At 35.2% G+C, this 22585-nt stretch overlaps 1 protein-coding gene and 1 pseudogene across 1 annotated transcript in view; one reads left to right on the top strand and one right to left on the bottom strand.

The window, feature by feature from the left end:
- The window catches only part of LOC127428639 (complement factor B-like), a 51178-nt gene extending 43973 nt beyond the window's left edge, over window positions 1–7205 (bottom strand). The window contains exons 1-10 of the mRNA XM_051677109.1: window positions 7069–7205; window positions 6176–6397; window positions 5869–6054; window positions 5560–5733; window positions 5286–5381; window positions 4976–5109; window positions 1820–1970; window positions 1426–1557; window positions 1112–1204; window positions 761–898 (exon numbers count right to left, since the gene is read on the bottom strand). Of these exons, the coding sequence (XP_051533069.1) occupies window positions 761–898; window positions 1112–1204; window positions 1426–1557; window positions 1820–1970; window positions 4976–5109; window positions 5286–5381; window positions 5560–5733; window positions 5869–6054; window positions 6176–6397; window positions 7069–7129 (1387 nt within the window). The 5' untranslated portion in view covers window positions 7130–7205. The remainder of the gene's footprint in view (window positions 1–760; window positions 899–1111; window positions 1205–1425; window positions 1558–1819; window positions 1971–4975; window positions 5110–5285; window positions 5382–5559; window positions 5734–5868; window positions 6055–6175; window positions 6398–7068) is intronic.
- Window positions 7206–17700: 10495 nt separating this feature from the next.
- Window positions 17701–21846, top strand: LOC127429214 (equilibrative nucleoside transporter 2-like; annotated as a pseudogene).
- The last annotated feature ends 739 nt before the right edge of the window (window positions 21847–22585 follow it).

Genomic DNA, 22585 nt, shown 5'->3' with positions numbered 1-22585 from the left:
TAATAACAGCTCTGTTACCAAGATAAATTGAGTAGTATTCATATTCGGTCTTAATGATATGGCGACCCAGTCCGTGTAAAATATATCAGCTCTTTTTGGCTACTGCTTTGAGTCTTCATCTCATTTACAGTAAGTGTGTTTGCATGATTTTAAACATGTCATGTTCATTTTTTAGTGTAAAACATTTTAATGAGGAAAATACTAAATGCACCTTTAAAGGGATAGTTCATCTAAAAATAAAAACCCTGTTATTATTTACATATTCACCCTCATGTCGTTCAAAACCTTTATGCTGTTATTTTTCTGTGGAACACAAAAGGAGAAACTGTGAAGAATGCTCACACAGATCTTTCTCCACTGTCAAGCTTCGAAAAGGACAACAAAAAATACAACAACATAAAAGCACTGTCATGGTGGGGTTTGTTTGTTGTTGTTTTTTTAACTTTTTTGGAGCTCGACACTCATGGTCACTATGACTAGAAAAGAGCTGCGCGATGAATCTTCGAAATTTCTCCTTTTGTGTTTCACAGAAAAGTTACAGCATACAAGTTTGTAAAAACATGAAGATGAGTAAATAATGGCAGTGTGAACAATGAACTCTTTTAATTCCTGCTCAATCGCTTATCCAGGACTACTGCTATAATTGATGAATAATCTTTAATACAATGCCCAGTGTCTTAAAAGCATATGAAAGATTCAGTTACACATGAAAATAAATGTGCTTTTAATGTCTATAAATAAATATATAAGGACCACGTACCAAGCATTTGGTCAAATGTCTCCTGCAGTTCGTACAAGTTTTGAAGCGAGAAGAAATGCTTTTCATTGTCCTTTTCTGACACTAAGCCAGCTGCGTCCTCCTTTCTCACGTCAGTTCCAATTCCAAAGAAATAGAGGTCTGGAAAGTGAGGACAGATTTATAGTAATATGAAATCAATAATAAAGATTTCTAAACCAATATGTGCACCTTTCCTTGATTATCCTGCTTGTAAATGTAGGAGACTTGCAGGAGAATAACAAAGGTCAGCTAAACTTTCCATACATCATAAATTAATCTCAAAGCTCGCTTAACTGGTGCTAACAGTTAGATAAAAAATAAAAAACAGCTCACCGAGTTTCTTCTCTCGTTTGGGATCATTTTGGGTGACAAGATGTTTTATCTGTTCAACTTTAGGTTTGGGATTACCCCCCATGTTTGCTTGACCTATGGAGAAGGATGAGATATAAATTACAGTGGATATTTGACAATTAGTTTAAAAGTTTATCTCTATTCTAACTTGTTACACATTGGTCATTTTATTAATGTATTCATTTATTTGTCCTGACAAAGGGCAAGGACCTTAACAGTAGCAAAAAAACAAACAAACTTGTAATTATATATATTGAATTAAATTAGATTGTATGTAAATACTGTTAAGTCAATACCATCAGTGAAAATGATGACAATATGCTGGGTCTGAAGGAAGCTCTCCTTATCCTGGATCTCCTCTATTTTCATACTCTCTAAAATTTTCGAATAGGCTTTGGCAATATTAGTTCCTGATCGTTCTCCTTTACCTGCACAAAAACACCAGATTAATATTGCTAGATTCTAAAAGCAAGTGACAGTCTTAAATCTACATTCAGTTTAAATTACAACATGAATTGAGATATTTGTTATTTTAATAGTATACAATTAGTTCAATTTTTATTCACAGATTGTACAGCAATGAACAGATGTGATTCCCTCAATGCTGTGAAAGTTAAAACATAGTATATGACTGTTAATCTGATCAGTGTTTACAACAGGCCTCAATGCCTATCCAAATAAAATACTTACTTTCATATTGAAAATTGTCCAGTTCATCTAAAACATTTTTTTGGATAGTTCCATTTTCAGTAGTCTTGAAGTTCCTCATAGTGACTATCGGAGTAACATCTGTAGCAAACATCAGGATCTCATAGTTTGGGGAGACCTGGTAATAACTAATCTTTTGGTAAAAGAGAATTAATTCAGAGTTGGTAGCCATTCCTGTTTGTTATCCAGTCAAAATGCTGTTTGTGTAAATGACAGCATGAATACATACTGTATACAGCACAGTGCACTTGTGACATATGAAAATAAAGTCAACATGAAAAACATTTGCAACCCATTTTAATTCTGTAATGGGACAAATTTCTGAGAGAAACAGGATATTCAATGAGAGAAAAATACAGGTTGGGACTTAATCCATTGGTATCATGGGCATTCCATACCAAAATAGAGGCAGACCTGCAGGGCCGTTTCTAGCTAAGTGGTATTAGTGTCCACTTAGGGCCCCCAAGCCACTAGGGGCCTCGCAAAGCAAAGTGTTTTTTTTTATGTTTTTATTATTTTTTTATTATTATATTTTTTTACATATACTAAAAGCTGGGGGGGCTGGGTAGCTCAGCGAGTAAAAACACTGACTACCACCCCTGGAGTCGTGAGTTTGAATCCAGGGTGTGCTGAGTGACTCCAGCCAGGTCTCCTAAGCAACCAAATTGGCCCGGTTGCTAGGGAGGGTAGAGTCACATGGGGTAACCTCCTCGTGGTCGCTATAATGTGGTTCTTGCTCTCGTTGGGGCGCGTGGTGAGTTGTGCGTGGATGCCGCGGAGAATAGCGTGAAGCCACCACATGCACTATGTCTCTGCGGTAACTCGCTCAACAAGCCACGTGTTAAGATGCACGGGTTGACAGTCTCAGATGCGGAGGCAACTGAGATTTGTCCTCCGTCACCCTGATTGAGGTGAGTCACTACGCCACCACGAGGACTCAGAGCGCATTGGGAATTGTGCATTCCAAATTGGAGAGAAAAGGGGATAAAAAAATAAAAAAATAAAAAATAATATATACTAAAAGCTGTGAGTAAAGGCCGGTTTATACTTCTGAATTGAACCTATGGCGTAGGCTCCGCGTAGTGGCCAATGCGTTGGTTTTTATTTATGGCTCTGCCTTGGTGTGTTTGTGTCGTTTTGTGAGTAGCCAAAATGCTATTGTATTGAGAAAAAATGCCTTAATTTCTAAAATGACTGTACATTTAATAGTTGACCATTGTCACTGTAGGTAACTTGTTGTTTTGTGATGTCCGGATGAGTTTGTTTCTCTAATAAAGTTATCAATTTGTTGATTGTTAGCCTTGTTTTATGTACCAATGTCGAGGTCTGTGCGTGCATTTTAAAATGCGTTTGCATCATAAAGTGTTCATGTGATGAGTTAATGTGATATTATTGGTTTAAGACAGCAAGCATGTGGCTCCCCATGAAATATGTTTATTGAAATGTGTATGAGATGCTCACAACATTGAACAGTTTAAAACCATGTAAAGAAAGGAAGCAATTGTCATAGGACTAAGTTGACAGTGTTTAAGAAATCTTGTTAAAGTTACTTAATTTAAATATGTAATGGTTAAATATGTCAAATTAATATATAATATGTGCAGCTAACATGTTAAGTTATGGCAGGTTGACACTTTAAGTTCAGTTAATTTACTTAAAATGAAGTAGATTAATTAAACTTTAAAAAAAGCAATGCAAACATAATTTCTTTAAGTTACAAACACATGGCTTTTTACAGTATTAATATCAATAATAAATATAAAAATATAATAATAATGTTTAAAATGCCACCTATAGAAATTTGCATTTCATTTATTTCACTGTTTAATACATTTTCATGATATGGACCATGGTGGAAGAACACTTTATTTACAGGAATGCTCTCATTTGCTCAATATATTCAAATTCAAAATTCAAAATATTTGTATAAAGTTATCTGAAACAACTTGGTGGACAGTTTCTGGTGCTGTACAGCAAAAGCAAAGCTTTTTGGATAGCTTAAATGTTAATTGTTAATTTTAGGTAATGTTATGTCTATAAATAAAAAATTTAATTCTACCTATAAAGAAATAAATAGGTATACTTGGTCAAAAATAATAGTGTAACTATTTATGTCACAAAATGTGTCTTGGACTAATTAAATTGTGTAGTGTGACTGTGCTGAAATTCTTTAAATTGCAATTTAGTAAATTCCACTTACTATCATTCAAATTCCAATTCATCTTCCTGTTCAATTCGAACTCAATTTGAATTCCAACTCATGAATTGAAAGGGAGTTAATTCTGAAGTTCAGGATTTTGCACAACCCTGGCTACCACAGATAATTTCTTGTCATGCTGGGGGCGGTCTCTGTTAATACATCGGACCAGTCACAGCTGTTGTTGTCTGCGTGACACGACGCACAGTTACATTTTTGAAGAGGTGCACGTCAGGCTACGGCGTAAGGTTTGACACAGAAGTATAAATCAGGCTGGTGTTTTGCCTCAATTAGACAGTTATAAGGGGCCCCCTTGAGGACCGAGAGGGAAGGAAGAATAACTGTAGGGAGAGATTTGTAACTAGATGAGATGAGGGTTTTTCATCATCATGAAGCGCACCTAAAAGCAATTTATTGTTAATTTGTTTTGCGTTTTGTGTAATGAATGTATGTTAATATATTCAAATTTGTTGAAGACTGTAGTGTAGTGTCATCTCTTTGTGATCTGTCGTTATTTGCTATTATTGCTGTAACTTTTATGACATTAACATTAACTGCCATTAAATAACTGTTTTAACTGGCAAGATTTTAGAAAGGCTGCATTACCTAAAACAATACCCAAACCAGTGCCTAAATAGCTATTTGGCTATTGGTTAACATTAACCTAAGGCCCATGCGGCCTAGATGACATCAGCTGAAAAGGAAAGTTGTTTCAGAGGCGAAGCAAGTTATTCATGAAAAAAGACTAACAAGATAAAAAAGACCAACTTTTTTTTGGGGGGGGGTGGAACAATGTGCACTGGTGAACATGCAATAGGACTGAGAACATGTATTAAGAGGGGTAAAGCGGGTAAATTTAGATTTTATGTTGACTTTAAAAATGGATGACTATGCATACAACAAGTACAGGTAAACCATTTCCCACAAGTTATTTGATATACCTTCTTTATAAGTTCTTTGATGACCTCTTTTGACTGGTTAAAATTGCTTTCATCTATGCTATCAGATGCATCCACAGCAATGTAAATATCAAGTTTTCCTCTCCGATCCAATGATATTTTCTTCCCATGCTGATCTGAAGACACAAGGAATACATGTCATATATGTTTAAATTTACTGATTTTCTGAGCATATAATATTTATATATATATATATATATATATATATATATATATATATATATATATATATATATATATATATATATATATAAAGATCTTGATCTTGAAGTTTTAAGTCACACAAAGGTACCTGATTCTTCATATTGTTGAAAAATTCCTAGAGTTGTCTTTAGAGAACTGCTGAAAGCATCTGATACTTCATCTGGGGTGTCATATGCAAAATGAGCTGCATTTACACACAAAAAAACAACAACATTATAGGTACATTATCCACCAAAGGTAATAGTTATTAATTAATTGGGCAGCATCGTTTTTTAAAGTACATGTATATTAATTATGTAATTCAATACACATTGTTTAGGAACTTCCATGCAACAGATAGGCTATTAGGCAAGAAGGCTTACCGTAACATTCTGGCTCTGTCCCTGACCAATGGCCACCATCCTGACAGACTCTCTTTGTGGAACCAATCAGGACCAAAGGCTTATCACATTCATATGTGACGTCGTCATCAATATTGAATATGTGGTTTGTCCTTCTGGTACCAGGGGGAATGCCAGGATCAGGGCAGTAATCAGCTGTAAGACGGAACAGTGAATGTTTTTGGATCTAACAAACTGATTTGTTCATAGAAACCGCTCTGTAACAGTCAAACCAGATTTAATTGTTACTTAAGTATTGAGACTTATGACAAATTGACACTTATTACTCACAGTCACGTCCACAAATTGCCGTTTTTCCACTCCACTTCCCATTAGGCTTGCAAACACGACTCGCTGAGCCACGTAATGTATAATCGGAATTACATGCGTAGTTGATTGTGTCATTTACAAAGTACCTCCCTTTTATTGGAATTACCTCTCCATTTTGAAAAGAACGAGGATCAGGACATGTGACCTCTAGGAAACAAACATGTATAAGGACATAAGAGTTGTTTTTGAAGCAGCCTTAAAATTACAGATAAAAAAAAAAAAAAAGCACAACACTCTGCTTCAAAATAAGTAAGAGCTTGATTCTTACTTTTGCACTCTGCAAGGTTTTTTGTCTTTTGTGTTGACATTGTCTCCCAGAGTCCATTTCGACACAACCGTGTCTTAACACTTGGGTAATAGCCTTCTTGACAGCTGTATGTCAGAATACTCCCATGTGAATAACCATTAGAAAGAACAAAGGTCCCTCCAGTAATACCAACATTGTCCTTGGGACATGACTCATGTCTTTTGGACATGGAAGATGGAGCTCCTATAGTGAGGACAACCAGATCATGGAGGAAAACATTTTGAACTGTAAAAAGTTTCTGTTATGAAGTTGCTTGAAAGACACTTTGTCAAAGAAACATCACAAGACATTTTGGCAGTTGTTGCTGTTTCATCTCCAGCTAAACCGTTTGAGCCAAGCAATCATACAAGATGAAAAAGAAGTCTTATTACCACAATTTAAGAAGAAAAAGCATTTAAACAGATTATTTGTTTGACACATTTCTATTACAGAGTCTCCAAAAGTAACTGGTAACACTTTACAATAAGGTTCCATTCGTTAACATTAGTTAATGCATTAAGTATCATGAACTAAAATCATTAATATATTTTTACAGCATTTATTCATCTTTTTTAATGTTAGTTAATCAAAATACAATTGTTCATTGTTAGTTTCGTGTTAGTTCATACTGCATTAACTAATGTTAATATATACAACTTTTCATTAATTTTTTTTACTGTTAAATTAACATTATCCAAGATTAATAAATGCTGTAAAAGTACAGTTCATTCTTAGTTCATGTTAACTAATGTTGTAAACCAATGTTAACAAATGAAAGCTTATTCTAAAATTTTGCCAACAAAATTTTGACATTTTTCAAGCTGAAAAAAGTTTTCAGTCTGCATTGATCTTTAAGTTAGGTCAAGAAGGCTTACCTGCAATAAGAAGACAAATCAGTTCAAGCATCAACCAGTGCCATCGCTTTTTACACTCCATGCTGTTTATATTCCAAGTCTTAAGCTAATAAGAAAAACACAGAAGCAAATGAACATGGGGACATTTTTATATTGGGGTCTCTCAGAGGATGTTATTTACTTTCTGTGGTCAATGTTTAACTTTAAGTCAAATAAAAAAGATCAATGTTCAGATGAAGAAATAAAGAGGATCAATTTCCCGGCACACAAATCAGTTTTCAGTATTTAACTATCATGGATCTATTTGCCATTTTTCATCGAAATGTAAATGTATAAAACAGCAGAATGAAAATTTTAAGGTTAAAGATGACAATAAGTTGTCCTTCTTTAGTCCAGAGAACAATTATGAGCAGATATATTTAACACCTACTGTATTACACTGAATCTTGTATTACAATATTCATCATCTTTTGTAAAACTATTCTTCTCATACATTAGCACTCGTTTATTGTATGAATATGTATTGATACATTCATGGAATAGTATCAAAGAACAAAAGGTATGACAAAAAAGGTACAGAAAAGGTCTTTTTCACAAATGGACAATATTGTCGGGTAGAGCTCAACGCTTTGAGCTGATCTTCATGTGACTGAGATATATAACCAAATAATCATGAAGCAGAGATCCACTGCCCCATCCTCATGTGTTATGTCAAGTCCTGTTCTTATTGTTCATGTTTGCAAAAGTAACTATACTGGGTGATCTTGTCTATGTGCACCTAATCATATCTATTTTATTGACAGAAAGCCCTGGCAATGTCTGTTATTTGTAACATGACAATTGCCTCATCCAAAATCTACGAATCCATTTGTCTCAAGTAAAATCAGTTTACACATAGTATGTTAGGGGTGGAAGGAAAATACCGCAGTACTCTGTAATCACGCAATATACTGTTATAATATTGTCCTAACTTTAATAATAAATTGATGCACAATACCAAATTTTTTACTTTGTTTATATTTTAGATTATAAATGGCTTCCAGTGTGTAGTGTTTTGGTACAACAAAACCTAACAAACATCATAAAGTAAAAGATAAGCATCCCCACACAACTAACTGACAGTGATGACAAAGAAGTCAGCAAATAGCAAAACAAATAAAATAGAAAATGCCTACAACATTTACCTCATTATTTATTCATGCTGGGAGCTAGCACATCTTTGTTTGTTTAGACAACTTTGTTGAGTTGAGATGGTAAATACACGTATTAATTCGACTTTAGTACATGTTAATAGAATCACAACTTATGAGTTGGCTGGAAAATTTTGTTTTTTACTTCTATGAAATGTGAGTCCCATCTTCTTTGATTTGATTGGCCATCTCAAACAACACTGACGAGCCGTGTTAGACCACTGAGCACACTAAAACAGGTCCATAGCAAGGAATTTCCCCTGACTGAACACTGGTCTGGGCCCCTTTCAAGAAACAGAGAACACTGTTCTCTGAAAACCTTCTTTCATAAAACGTTATAAATAATCAAAAGCTTATTTGTTAAAAAATAATGAAAGGAAGCATTTTTATTTAACTATTCTTTAGCATTTTAAATGAGTTCAAAATTGTATTTTATTATATCAAGTGATTACATACCAACCGCTCACCCTCCGACATTACTCTACAAAATGGACAGAGGAGGGAAGCGTTGTGGGGAGCAGAACAGAAAAAGAAAAAGGGAAAATTAAAAACAATGCATTAAAATGAGGACAGCAATGTCCAAGTGGATAAACAGAGATTGGTAAGCTTAACCTATCATTTTTAATCAACATTTAACGTTGTTGCCTGAGAGGGCAAAGTGATTAACGTTAATATCAGTTCATTTCCGAGTATCTCTGTCACTCAAAAAATTAAAAAGTTGCGGTATGTTTGTGAATGGCCGTTCGATTTACATTCGAGAGAAACTGAGGAGATTGTTAAAATTGTTAACTGAGCCTCCCACCACCAAATACAACCTAGTTATTGGGCTTTTCGCCTCATCCTCTGTTAATGCAGACGGGCACGTTATGTCTTGCAGCGCGCAATCAAACACAATATCACCATTGGATGTGGTGTGAGTAAATTACCTCATCCAGATGTAATTTAATAATTCCAGAGGCTAAGTCATTGACTTGCTTGTGATGGAGAGGTTGCTTAGAACCAATCATTTGGAACAATTGAATTTTTTTTCTGCTTCTGTTTCTAATGAAAATAATGGTGCAGATCAAATTAAATTAATAATTTACTGTTTAACAAATAAAACAGTTTTATTGCTTTGTACATGGCTGTTCATAAAAAAAACAGATATGTCTTAAAGACCTGATCTACCATATCTTTTATTTTTTTAAAGTTTAATAGTTTTAAGCACTTTTAAAAATATATTTTTGGTAGTTTTTAACCACTCTTTCATAGTATATTTGCAAGTAGTTTCATACTGAAAGTTAACATTGTAGTATGTATAACACTAAGATAATGGTCCGTTTACTCAGCCATGAAGATGGAGAGGACAACAAAGAGATGATAGAAAATGACAAAGCAGGTGATGAGAACAGGTTGGAACGGGCCACACAGGATATTATGACTAAAAAGTATCAAGAAAGATTGCAGATTAGAGTATTGCAGATTTAAGGTATATATTTTGTGAAATATCTGGTCCGTTTACTAAGCCATGAAGATGAAGAGCACAGAGACAAGAAAGCAAATGAGTCCAGAGCAGGTGAAGAGAACAGGTAGGAACTGCCACACATATTATGACTTAAAAGGGTCATGACATACTCTTTTTTTTTTTTTTTTTACCCTTTTAATATTTTCTCTGAGGTACACTTATAATGTTAGTACAGTTTTTTTTTGCACCAGAAACAGTCATAATTTAGTGGCAAGAAAAAGTATGTGAACCCTTTGGAATTAATTTGTTTTCTGCATTAATTGGTCATAAAATTTCATTTCATTTCATCACAAGTATAGACAAACACAATGTGCTTAGGATAATAACACACAAACAATTATAATATTTGATGTCTTTATTGAACACATCCCATTAAACATTCACAGTGCTGTGGAAAAAGTAAGTGAAAAGTTTACACCCCCCGGCTCTTGATGCATCATGTTGCCTTCTTGAGCATCAGTGAATGTTTTCACCCTTTGTAATAGTTCTGTATGATTCCATCAATTGTCCCCAGTGTGAAAAGTTGGATCTCAAAATCATACAGTCACTGATGGAAAGGGGTCAAATATGCAGAAGATGCTGGAAAACCAAAGAATGTGCAGGACCTGGAGGACTTTTATGAAGAACAGTGGGCAGTTAACTGCTCAGGACAAACAGGGACTCATGAACAATTATCACAAAATTAAAAAACAGTTGTGAATCATCCAGCTAATAACAACAAGGTAGTCACATACAAAGTTCAATTTTTCCACAGTACTGTGAATGTTTAATGGGATGTGTTCAATAAAGACATGAAAGATTATAATTGTTTGTGTGTTGTTAGCTGAAGCACATTGTGTTTGTCTATACTTGTGACATTAATGAAGATCAAATTACATTTTATGACAAATTAATGCAGGAAACCAACTAATTCCAAAGGGTTCACATATTTTTTCTTGCCACTGTATAGTTTGTACAGTACAGAATATATTATGTCTATGAAGAGTCCTCATAAACCACAAATACCAACATGTGTGTGTGTGTGTGTGTGTGTGTGTGTGTGTGTGTGTGTGTGTGTGTGGTGTGTGTGTGTGTGTGTGTGTGTTAGGGCCTGGTAATATTGCTTAAATATTATATTTAGTACTTTTCATTTACAGGCACTTATACAATTGTAGAGTATGCTAAAATTATAGGATTATATACTTTTGTTACATGTAGCATATTTCTCTCATATTTACTTCACCTTTACTGTTCTTGGGGGTGGGGGGGATTTGGGGGCGCCAACACTGATCTTGCATACCCCTCAGCAAATGTGCAGTTGCGCCCCTGTCTCACCCTCATGTCATCCCAGATGTGTATGACTTTCTTTCTTCAGAAGAACACAAATTAAGATTTTTAGAAGAATATTTCAGCTCTGTAGGTCCATTCAATGCAAGTGAATGAGTGCCAAATTTTTGATGCTCCAAAAAGCACATAAAGGCAGCATAAATGTAATCCATAAGACTCCAGTGGTTTACTCCATGACTTCAGAAGTGATATGACAGGTGTGGGTGAGAAACAGATCAATAAACATAATAAAATATATAAAAACCTTTAAATACAGCATCATGTATTTATCCATTTCAAACTATTCAATGATCTATTCAAAAGCTACAGAATAAAAATATGTTTTTAAAGAAGATTTAAAAATGGCTAGTGATGAAGCTGACCTCACATGGAAAGGGAGATTATTCCATATATTAGGAAATATCACAGAAAAGGCACGATCACCCTTAGATCTATAGTGGCAACGAGGAACCCTTAATAAAAGTTGATCAGAAGACCTGAGTGCTCTGGTAGGGGAGTAAGGGAGGTCACTGATTTATTGGGGTGCAAGACCAGATTGTGCCTTGTAGACATAAATCAGAATTTTAAAATCAACCCTGAATTTCACAGGAAGCCAGTGTAGAGATGCTAAAACTGGCGAAATGTGATCTCTCTTTCTTGACCCAATTAAATGTCTAACTGCCATGATTTGAACTAGCTGTAGGCAGGATAACGCAGTTTGGGTGAGACCAATGTACAAAGAGTTACAATAGTCTAACCTTGATGTAATAAGTGAGTGGATTACAATTTCCATGTCTTTATGGGAAATAATTGTTTTTATTTTATTTTAATTTGTTTTTAATAATTGTTTTTATTATTATATAGATCTCAGGTAGAAAAAGCCACCCTTGACAACAGCACTGAATTTGCTTATTGAAAAGTAACAAGGAGTCTAAAATCACTCCAAGACTCCTTACATGATCTTGTACATTTGACAACAGAGGACCTAACTGGGCAACCAGGCCAGTTAAGGAGGACATGGAGGAACCTAAAATCAGAACTTCGGTTTTGCTTTCATTTAACTGTAAAAAACTGTTTGCCAGTCAATGTTTAATATCTTTGAAGCAATTTAGGGTGTTCTCAAATGAACAATTCTTGTCTACACTCACTGGGAAATAAAATTGTGAATTGTCAGCATAACAGTGATAAGATATGCTGTGCTTCTGAAAAATAGAGCTCAGAGGAAGCATATACAGGGAAAATAACAAGGGTCCTAAAATCGACCCTTGAGGGACACCACACAGTAATTGAGCCGACTTAGAAGAAAAATTACCTAAATTAACAGAGAACATCCTTTCTTTTAGATAGGAGGAAAACCACAGGAGGGCCATACCCTGGACTGAGAAGAATATTATGGTTGATAGTGTTGAAAGCGGCACTGAGATCTAATAAAATTAAGATGACAGTTGAACCTGAATCCATGGAGAGTAAAATATCATTGGTGACCTTCAACAATGCTGATTCAGTGCTGTGCAAGGATCTGAAACCAGACTGAAATGTATCTAAAATGTTAAATGTATTTAGATAGGAGTAGAGCTGCGAATAAACAACCCTCTCCAAGATCTTAGAAAGAAAAGGCAGTTTGGAGATTGGTCTGTAATTGATGTGTATAGCCAGATCCAAAAAAAAGTTTTTTTTTTTTTTTTAACAAAGGATCTAGAATTGCATGTTTAAAACTTCTTGGAACAACTCCACTTGCTAACGAGCAGTTAATTATAGCTGTTACACAGGAACTGGTAGTTATGAAAACTTCTTTAAAAAGGTGCGGATGTAGAAAATCCAGCTTGTAACTGGAACTCTTCTTAGAGACTACATCTGCTAACTGTTCTGACGTAACTGGTTCAAAGTGAGTCAGGGAGCTGAACGAGGAAGGAATTAGTGGTTGATCAAATTGTGAAGGTACAACTGCACCTTTAATCTGCTCAATTTTGTGGGTAAAGAAGTTTTAGAATGTTTCACGGGTCTCTTGAGTGGCGTCCAGAAAAGCATTTTTAGTTGTGTTTAAAACAGAATCAATTGTTTTGAACAATAATTTTGGTCGATTTGCATTAACAGAGATTAATGTAGAGAAAAACTTAGCTTCCTTTACAGCTCTCTGATAGATTGTTAAACACTCCTTTAAAATATCAAAAGAGACCTGAAGCTTCTCTTGTTTCCACTTGCGCTCAGCTTTTCTACACTCTTAGAAGTCTGAGAGCGTGGGTGATGTCATTTAGCTAAGGCTGTTAAACACCTTTAGTTCTCCTTTGCTTAAGCAGTACAAAATTTATTAAAATCTTCAACCAATGATTCAGTGGTGAGTCCAACATCATCTGTGAAATGAGTTTGATAAAATTCTGAAAACAGATTGTCAGTAGACGAGTGAATGGACCGGGAATGACGTAAGGGCTGAGAGAACAAGTAGATACTGACTCAAACATTATTGAATAATGGTCAGAAATTCCAATATCTAAGACCTCTAAGTTGGATACAGAAAGACCATAAGATAACACAAGATCTAATGTATGACCCATATTGTGAGTAGGACCAGTGACATGTCATACAAAATTTAAAAACTCAGTGAGGGAGATAAATTAATTTACCAGAGGTTTTGATGGACAGCATATGTGAATATTTTAATCCCCAAGAATCAGGAGTCTATCACAATGAGACACCGAAAATTGTTGGATGAAGTCCTTATTAAATCTAGGTGGTCTGTACACAAGTGCACAGAAAGCAGGACCCAAGACATCAGTCTTTAATAATTGGACCTCTAAACTGGAATACATGTCCATAGGCAGTGTCCTGCATTTAAAAGAGTTTCTATAAACAGTGACAACACCACCTCCTTGCCCTGAAGTCCGTGGAGAATTTAAAAAGTCATAGCCTGGCGGTGTTAGATCCCCCAGGGCCATTTGCTCGCCAGGATTCAGTGAGGTCTCAGTGATGAATAAAAGGTCCAATGATAGTGATATAAAAAAGTTATTCAGATTTGTTTGATATTGATCGTGCATTAATGAGGGCCATTTTGTGCACATCACTCCTTACACACGCACACCCATTCACACAAACACACACACACATACCTTCCTCTCATGTGCAATAGGCTTATTTTGGTTACCATAATAATCATGTCACTGTTTAATTTGTAGTTGTAAGTCGGAAGTTTATTGACTTAATTGTATTGATTATTAATTGATATTACTGCATAAATAAACTTTGTTATATTTCAAAGAGAAGTGTTTTGGCTTGTTTTGCATACACCTGTGTCAAAGGCTGGTAGGGGATGTCAGTGCTCGGATTCAAGCCTTCATTGTTTCTTTTTGAGGGTCGATGTTCTCCGGACGTCGACTTTCCTAAGAGAACAATCTAATGTTGAGACTGTTATACTATCTGGTTATTAGTCCCTGATTCCAGGGTGGTGCCCCGGCGATATTAATCCTTATTAATATTCTATTGATTTTGATAATTGATAATTATCTTTGATGATTGTTAAATTTGAAAGATCAATAAGCTAGTGTTAATTCTAATCAATGTTTCATTCATTTTAATAATGAATGATTATCTTTGATAATGATTAATATTCTGTTGAATTTGATAATTGATGGTTGTCTTTGATGATTGTTGATTTACCGGATTAAAAAGCTAACATTGTTTCTCATCAATGTTCTATTGATTTTAATAATATATAATTATCTTTGATAATTATTGATTATTGCTAATAACCAAACCCGCTCCTGAACGTAGCGCACAACATTAATAGTGCCCCATGCGAGGCTTTAATGAGTTAGATTCTATTATTTAATTTAAATATTCATTAATGATTAATAAGAAATAATTATTAATTGTTTCTGATAGTAACACTGACCTAAACAACCAGTAGCACCTACAGCTTCATTGAATTCTACCTGCACAACACCAGTTTCATGTACAACAGTAAAGAGAAGACTCAGGGGTGCAGGCCTTATGGGAAGAATTGCAAAGAAAAAGCCACTTTTGAAACAGAAAAACAAAAAGAAAAGGTTAGAGTGGGCAATGAAACAGACATTGGACAACAGATAATTGGAAAAGAATGTTATGGATCTTAACCCCATTGAGCTTTTGTGGGATCAGCTAGACTGTAAGGTGCGTGAGAAGTGCCCGACAAGACAGCCACATCTATGGCAAGTGCTACAGGAAGCGTGGGGTGAAATGTCACCTGAGGATCTGGACAAAATGACAAACAGGATCTGCTCAGAATCAACCTTTAGACACCACACTCAAGTGCAGTTTTATCACTGGATCTGACTGTGACCATCATCACAAATATTTATTTAGCAGAGAATGGACTTCAATATTTAACCAGGGCTCAGATAAAGGTGGTGTAGTGATGATCCTTTTCATCACACACACTTTCTGTTTTTATCCACACACAAACGTTCTGATGTGAATGCAGTTTACACATCAACCAATGATGCAGTTGGCGGAAAGTTTTGAAATCCCCGCTCTGATATTCTACTGTATGTTGTTGTTGTTGTTGTTGTGAATGTGAGAGAAGACGTGGGTTAATTAACTACGACTCTGTGAGTAAATGGTATAATTTACTATTTTTACTGTTCTTAAATGAGTTCTAATATAATAGCATAACAAATAACAGTGCTGCCTAATATCTAACCTAATATCAGGGATTTTTATTGTGATTTCCATGTCTTTAAAAGTCATGGAAATGAATAACGTTTTTGAAAAGTCATGGGAAGTTTTGTAGTGAATAAAGGCTAGATTTTTATTATTATTATTATTATTATTATTATTATTATTATTTAGTTACGCTAGCTCTAAAATATTTAGTTTATTAGTATATTACACAAGTATATGCTCATTGTGAATGCAAAATCTATATAATATTTTAACATCCTTATCCAGCAATTGTGAACGACTGGGAAAGTCGTTAAATTTATGTATGAAAAAGGTTTGGACACCCTGAAATAAGAAAAGTGACAAGAAAGGTATACTTGTTCATGTATCACTTTTAAGATTTTAAGTGATGGCTAATTCAGATGTTGAGCTTTAGAATTGTACGAGCATATTCATTAAAATCTATATAGAAAATGATGATAATTGTTGCTTAAGCCATGAAATTATGCGATGTAGTTAGCCTATAACTTTTACATAGGCTATTAAATTGTTTTACATTCTGTTTTATATTCACATTTATTTTGTATTCATTGAGCAGACGCTTTTATTCAAAGCGATTTACAAAATGAGGAAGTGCACAAATAAGAGATTCATCTTAAGGACGGAGACATTAGCACAAAAAGTGCTGCATTACAAAGTTTCAGATGCATTAAAAAATATAATAAAATAAAATAAAAATACTATCCAGAACTGGTGCAGACAGATAGTATGCATTATATAAAATGCATAATAATTATAAAGCGTAATACTGCACATAATATAAAAATATGAAATATAATGTGGTAATGTGAATGTAACAGAGGGAAATACTTTTTACTCCTGCGCGCGCGCAACACCTGAAAAATGAACGCTCAAATGGCCACGTGTACACGAGGCTAATATGTTTGAACGAACCGCTCACGTTACCTACTTTTTCAGTATTGTAAACTCCTCTTTATTATTTAGGGTTTTATATTTAAACATGGATAGACACGTCATTGTTCAAGCATTTGGATGGTCTTGTTTCATTCATCGGAGGATCTATCGGGAAATACTATTGCCGCTTTTTTCTGTTCTCTTTTAATGGTCTCGTACATTTCACATGGAAGACAGAAAGCTTTGTAAATGTAACATACAACTATCATATACATCTGTTTTTAAGCGTGTGGTCATGGTTCTTGTAGGCTCGTAGAAGAGACAGAACTTTCTACTTAGTTTATACTGAAACACATTCGAGCACGGACATTATATGGCAAGCCTCGAGGGGAAAAATACATCGTATGTAAAGTTAAACAATAAACCACATCTGAATTAAGTCTAGCTTAAACTGTTTTTCTCTTTACATTTATTTCCCCCACAAATTGTTCTGTGTGTGTCACTGCACTATTATATCAGTAGTGAATGATACAAAATGGCTGTTGCACGTTACACAAAATGCTCAGTGGTTGCTTTTGACACTCTATGACTTAATATCACTTTTGTTTAAAGGAATATTCCGGGTTCAGTACAAGTTCAGCTCAATCGACAGCATTTGTGGTATAATGTTGATTACCACAAAAATTATTTCGCCTCGTCCCTCCTTTTCTTTAAAAAAAAAATAGCAAAAATCTGGGTTACAATGGAATTGAATGGGGCCAAATTTTTGAAGCCCTCATTTTATAAAAGCCCTTACATTAATTCTTCTGTTAAAACTCATGTATTGTTTGAGCTGTAAGGTTGTTTAAATTGTCATTTTAGGGTTTGCTGACATTACATCATCATGGCAATGAAGTTGTAAAATTGGCTATAACTTTACACAGAAAAGGATAGTAAGTGATTTTATCACACTAAAATCATGTTAACACACATATTGTTTATGTCTTGTGGCTTTACTTTTGAAAAAGGGAGTATTTTAATGTTTACAGATTGGCCCCATTCACTTCCATTGTAAACTCCTCACTGCAACCCAGAATTATTATTATTTTTTTTAAGACAAGGAGGGACAAGTCAAAATGAATTAGTGTGGTAATCAATATTATGGCACAAATGCTGTTGATTAAACAACTTGTATTGAACCCGGAATATTCCTTTAAGCTTTAAATGCAACTAATAAATGCTAAGAGTCTTACTCCATTTAAAATTCATACTCTTTTTCAGCAAATTTCAAGATGAGGATGTGTAAGGGAACGTCAGATAACCGGTCTGGTCTATTTCTAAAGGATACCACTAAATCAGCTGGCATCATGATAATTTTATTGATCAGAAATACATTTTAAATATACAGAAGTGTTTTATGTTTTCATTTTATTGTCTTTGATGCCTAAGTAACTAAGTAAGCCCATCTTATCCTGACAGTGGCCTTGTAGCGGTTATCTTTTTCTTGTTGGGCATGGGGACTCTGCTTCCATGGAACTTCTTCATAACTGCAATGAATGTAAGAGACATTTACAGTTTTTATTATTTACTCACCCTCATGTTGTTCCAAAACCTGTATGACTTATATGGGTTTGGAACATCATAAGGGTGAGAAAAATGTGACAGAATTTTTGGGTAAACTATCCATTTAGGGATAAGTTTTTCTCTTGTGTTCTCATACACCATTCCCTTCTGTTTGCAGTATTTCACTGAGCGTTTGAAAACTAGTAATGGTACAAATACAGGGAATGGTACAAATCCTGAGACAGACCCTTACATGTTTGGTAACCTGAGTGTGCTGTTAGCCCAGCTTCCGTTGCTGCTGTTCACCCTTCTCAACTCTTTTCTATACCAGCAGTGAGTATGTGGTTCCAGGAACACGTGTACATTTTACTTAGTGAATAAATGAGTGGTGGTGGTGTAGTGGACTAAAGCACTGAACTGGTAAGTGGAAGGTTGTTGGTTCAATCCTCACATTGTGTCCTTGAGCAAGGCACTTAACTCCAGGTTGCTCCAGGGGGATTGTCCCTGTAATCAGGGCACTGTAAGTCACTTTGGATAAAAGTGTCTGCCAAATGCATAAATGTAAATGAGTAAATTAAATCATTTACAAATTTGTAGCTTTGTTGTCTGTTTTTTATGTAGCATTGGAGAGTAGATAAGGATAGCTGGCAGCATGGTCTTCATATTACTCCTCTTCATTCTCACAGCCAGTTTAGTGAAGGTTGAGATGGACCGGAACCACTGCTTCTCCATTACCATGGCAACAATCTGGTTTATTAACAGTATGTTTGTTATAACATCTAAATTTACACACAACCCCCCCCCAATATCCATGTTCATATTTTCTTTTGCACTTGACATTAAATAGAGTATTAGAATTAGACAACCTCCATTTCTACTTGAGTTTCCAATTATTTTACAAGCCTTTGGGCGAGCGAGTCATTTGGCAGATCAAGTAACTGCATTGTAACTGCTTTTTCTCTCTTTTTTCTACAGTGTTTGGGGCAGTGTTGCAAGGTAGTCTGGTTGGTAAGCTACCCCCGAAATATAACTCCCTGTTTATGAGTGGGCAGACAGTGGCAGGCATTTTCTCCGGCCTTGCCATGCTGTTATCCACTATCTGTAAATATCTGAATTAGAGGTCGACGAATGGTTGATTTTGCCGATACCGATAAGGTGGTGGGAAAGGCCGATAACTGATTATTCAGCCGATAGTTTTCAAAATGTATTTATAAAATGTCAAAAATCTTCTTATTCTTCTTTACTATGGCAGGCAAAGACAAAAGTCCAAAATGAATAAAAATCCCAGATGCAGTTTTTTGTTCAACCAAAATCCCAATAATATCCAAAAAAAGAAAAAAAGATTTGGTGCATTATGTGGGACTTTTAAGTATAATCAAGCCCAAAACACACCAGGGACTCTTATTTTGAAATGCTGAAAAAACTATCTGCAACTATCGACAGATTTTGCCGATAACTGATAGTTCCAAAAAGCAACTATCGGCACTGGTTAATCTGTAAAATCGATATATCGGTCTAAATCTAATCTGAATACTCCACATTACAACCTTCTTTTACCAAACATTAAAGAAGTACTTTCCCAATGATACATTTATGCTGAAAGTTGTGTTTTTATGCATTGTCTGTAGTTGAAACTGACTCAGAGAGCGCAGCTCTGGGATATTTCATAACCTCCTGTGCTGCCACTCTGCTTACATTGTGCTGTTACCTCATACTGCTGTATCTGGTAGGTGCTATTGGCTATAATGATTTCTGGTTACTTGTCATCTGACACTGATAATAGCCTTTACTGCTCATTTAAAAATTTTGTTATAACATAGAATAGTGTATTAACAATATGAAATGCACTGTAATATTACTTTAGCTTATTTACCAAATGATGATTTTGCTTGATACATTTCAGAGGTTTGTCAGCTTCATTTGGAAAATGGATCCTCTGAAAGTGAAGAGACAAGGAAAGAGCCATTAACAAATCATTTTGGTAGGTTTCAGATCGCACTGTCCAGTTTTTCCAGTGTTTAAACAAAATAACACTCAAAGTGAAGCAAAGCCGCTCACTGCTGGTTCTTCCACAGTATATCCAGAGTTGAAATTTTCTTTTTATTTGTAGCTACAGAGATTGTCACTTTGGTTAAGGTGAGGTTGAAAGATGACAGTGGGTTACACATCAATGGCAAAACGATTTTAACCACCTCTCATTTCGAAGCATGTAAAAAGGTGAATGAGCTCAAGCAGGAAGCCCCTAAAGAGGTCAACTGTACCACAAGTCTTCAAAAAATTTTACATACAAAAGTATTTCCCTGACATCCACATATCTGACAAAATCAGTAAGTAACAAGTGCTTAGCTGAATTCTTTTTTACCCCATAGATTTGGGTGATGGCATTATGTGTGACGTGCGTGTTTGCCGTCACATTGTCTGTTTTTCCAGACAACCCTCAGGCATATTAAAATGTGAGCCTCCATAGGTCATGCATTATCTCTCACAGATAAGACATTTTTATTAAAGCATGCACATTTTCAAAACACCTTTATTCACTTTTTTTTTTCATCTTATAGAGAAAATCTTCATCCCCTTGTGTTCATTCATTGTCTTTAATGTAATGGACTGGATTGGTAGAAGTCTTACATCTTATCTTCAGTTGGTGAGTCTCGTCAAAGCCTACGTCAGATTAATACAGTGCTAACCACTAATATTGTTCTTTATCTAACCTCTAGCTTTGTTTTTCCATATTCCCAGCCATTGATGAAGAGTTGTTTTTTCCCTATCTTTGTGGTATTATGAGTCATTTTCATTCCTGCCCTCATGCTCTGCATCATTCAGCCTCGCTCTATTCTCCCAATCATTTTCAATCATGATGTGACCTATGTGGTCATCATGTCATTGTTTGCCATGACGAATGGATATTTTGCCTGCCTCTCCATGAGTTATGCTACTCAGTAAGTACACTTCAAGGAATCACCACAGGCCCTTAGATAGCTCTCTGGAGAACTCCTAGTGGTAAGATAAAAATCTTTGCGAATACAGGCCCTGGTCTTCTAATTGTGGACAAACTCATTGCCATACATTATATGTCTCAGAACACTCACAAACCCTTCTGGTCACTCTTTTTCCAGGCTGGTGAAGCCCAAAGATGCAGAGACGGCAGGGGCTTTGTTGACCTTCTTCCTGGCCATGGGACTCTCTCTGGGAGCTGCACTCTCCTTTGCCCTTAAAAATATAATTTAGAGCAAATCCCACCATCAGACACTGCAGTTATTTCATTACCACCCAACATAAACGTGCTTGAAAGTATTTTTCTGGCCTAAATCATTGCTGTATTATAGAACCTTTTTTTAAGCAGTCTCATTCAGTCGAAGTCTCATTCTGTGAAGGAATAAAAATGAAGGGCAGCATTATCTTGACCATTCATTTTGATACAGTGAAGATAATTGAACTTGTATTTATGGGTCTGCAATTCATTCTCATTTTCCCATAGGATTTGTTTTTAAGGGAAATTAAAAGGGAAAAATCTTTTTTACACAGATTAATTTTGTTGTATTTATGTATTCTGTTTCTTTTTGAAGAGCAAGTATATGTGCCATTACCTACTTCACAACCATAAAATGGATATGAATCATAGTGCCTTCTACATGCCTGATAAGACAAATTTTATATTTTTGAGGGGCTCAGGGCAACTATCTTTTTGTTTTGTATACTAATTTTATATATATATATAGTTTATATAATTATTAAAATTTTTTAATAAAAGTTTAAAATACTACAAAGTGTTTCTTTCAATAAACTTTTAGGCTACTTTTTAACATGAGCAAAAGTTTTACCAGAGTTTATGGCTGAATTTGTGCTTGACAAACTTGAGCCATACAGACATAAAATAGACTCTATACATTTTTATTTATGTTTTCATTAAGTTTTGGCTAGGTATGTATGGGCCCCAAAAAGTATGGGATATTTCACCCAAAAATAAAAATTCTCATCATTTACTTAACCTTCCAACCTTATGCCATCCATGCCATGTCATTGCAGTCTGTAGGCACAATCATGATTTCAAGCTTGATTACACTTCCAAGCACTTGACACATGCGCAAAGTGCTAGATGGCGCTATAGGAAGTGTAATTAAGCTTGAACTCATTATTGCTAAGGATACTGCTGTTGACACAGTGAAAAAGGAGTTATATTTGTGTCTGTTCTCACCCATAACCAACTGGATCTCTTCAGGACACATTGATTAAACCACTGGAGTCTGATGGACTTTTATGCTGAATTTATGTGCTTTTTGAAGTTCTGGTCACCATTCACTTGCATTGTATGAGCCTACAGATCTGAGATATTCTTCTAAAAGTCTTTGTGTTCAGCAGAAGAAAGAATGTCATACACATCTGCAATGGCATGTTGGTGAGTAAATGGTAAGACCATTTTCATCCCTTTAAGCCAAACTTCAATGGGGAA

The sequence above is a fragment of the Myxocyprinus asiaticus genome, chromosome 38 (genome assembly GCF_019703515.2).
Source record: "Myxocyprinus asiaticus isolate MX2 ecotype Aquarium Trade chromosome 38, UBuf_Myxa_2, whole genome shotgun sequence".
Classification (NCBI taxonomy): domain Eukaryota; kingdom Metazoa; phylum Chordata; class Actinopteri; order Cypriniformes; family Catostomidae; genus Myxocyprinus; species Myxocyprinus asiaticus.
Note: the sequence above shows the minus strand (reverse complement) of the source record. Positions and strands in the feature narration are given on the sequence as shown.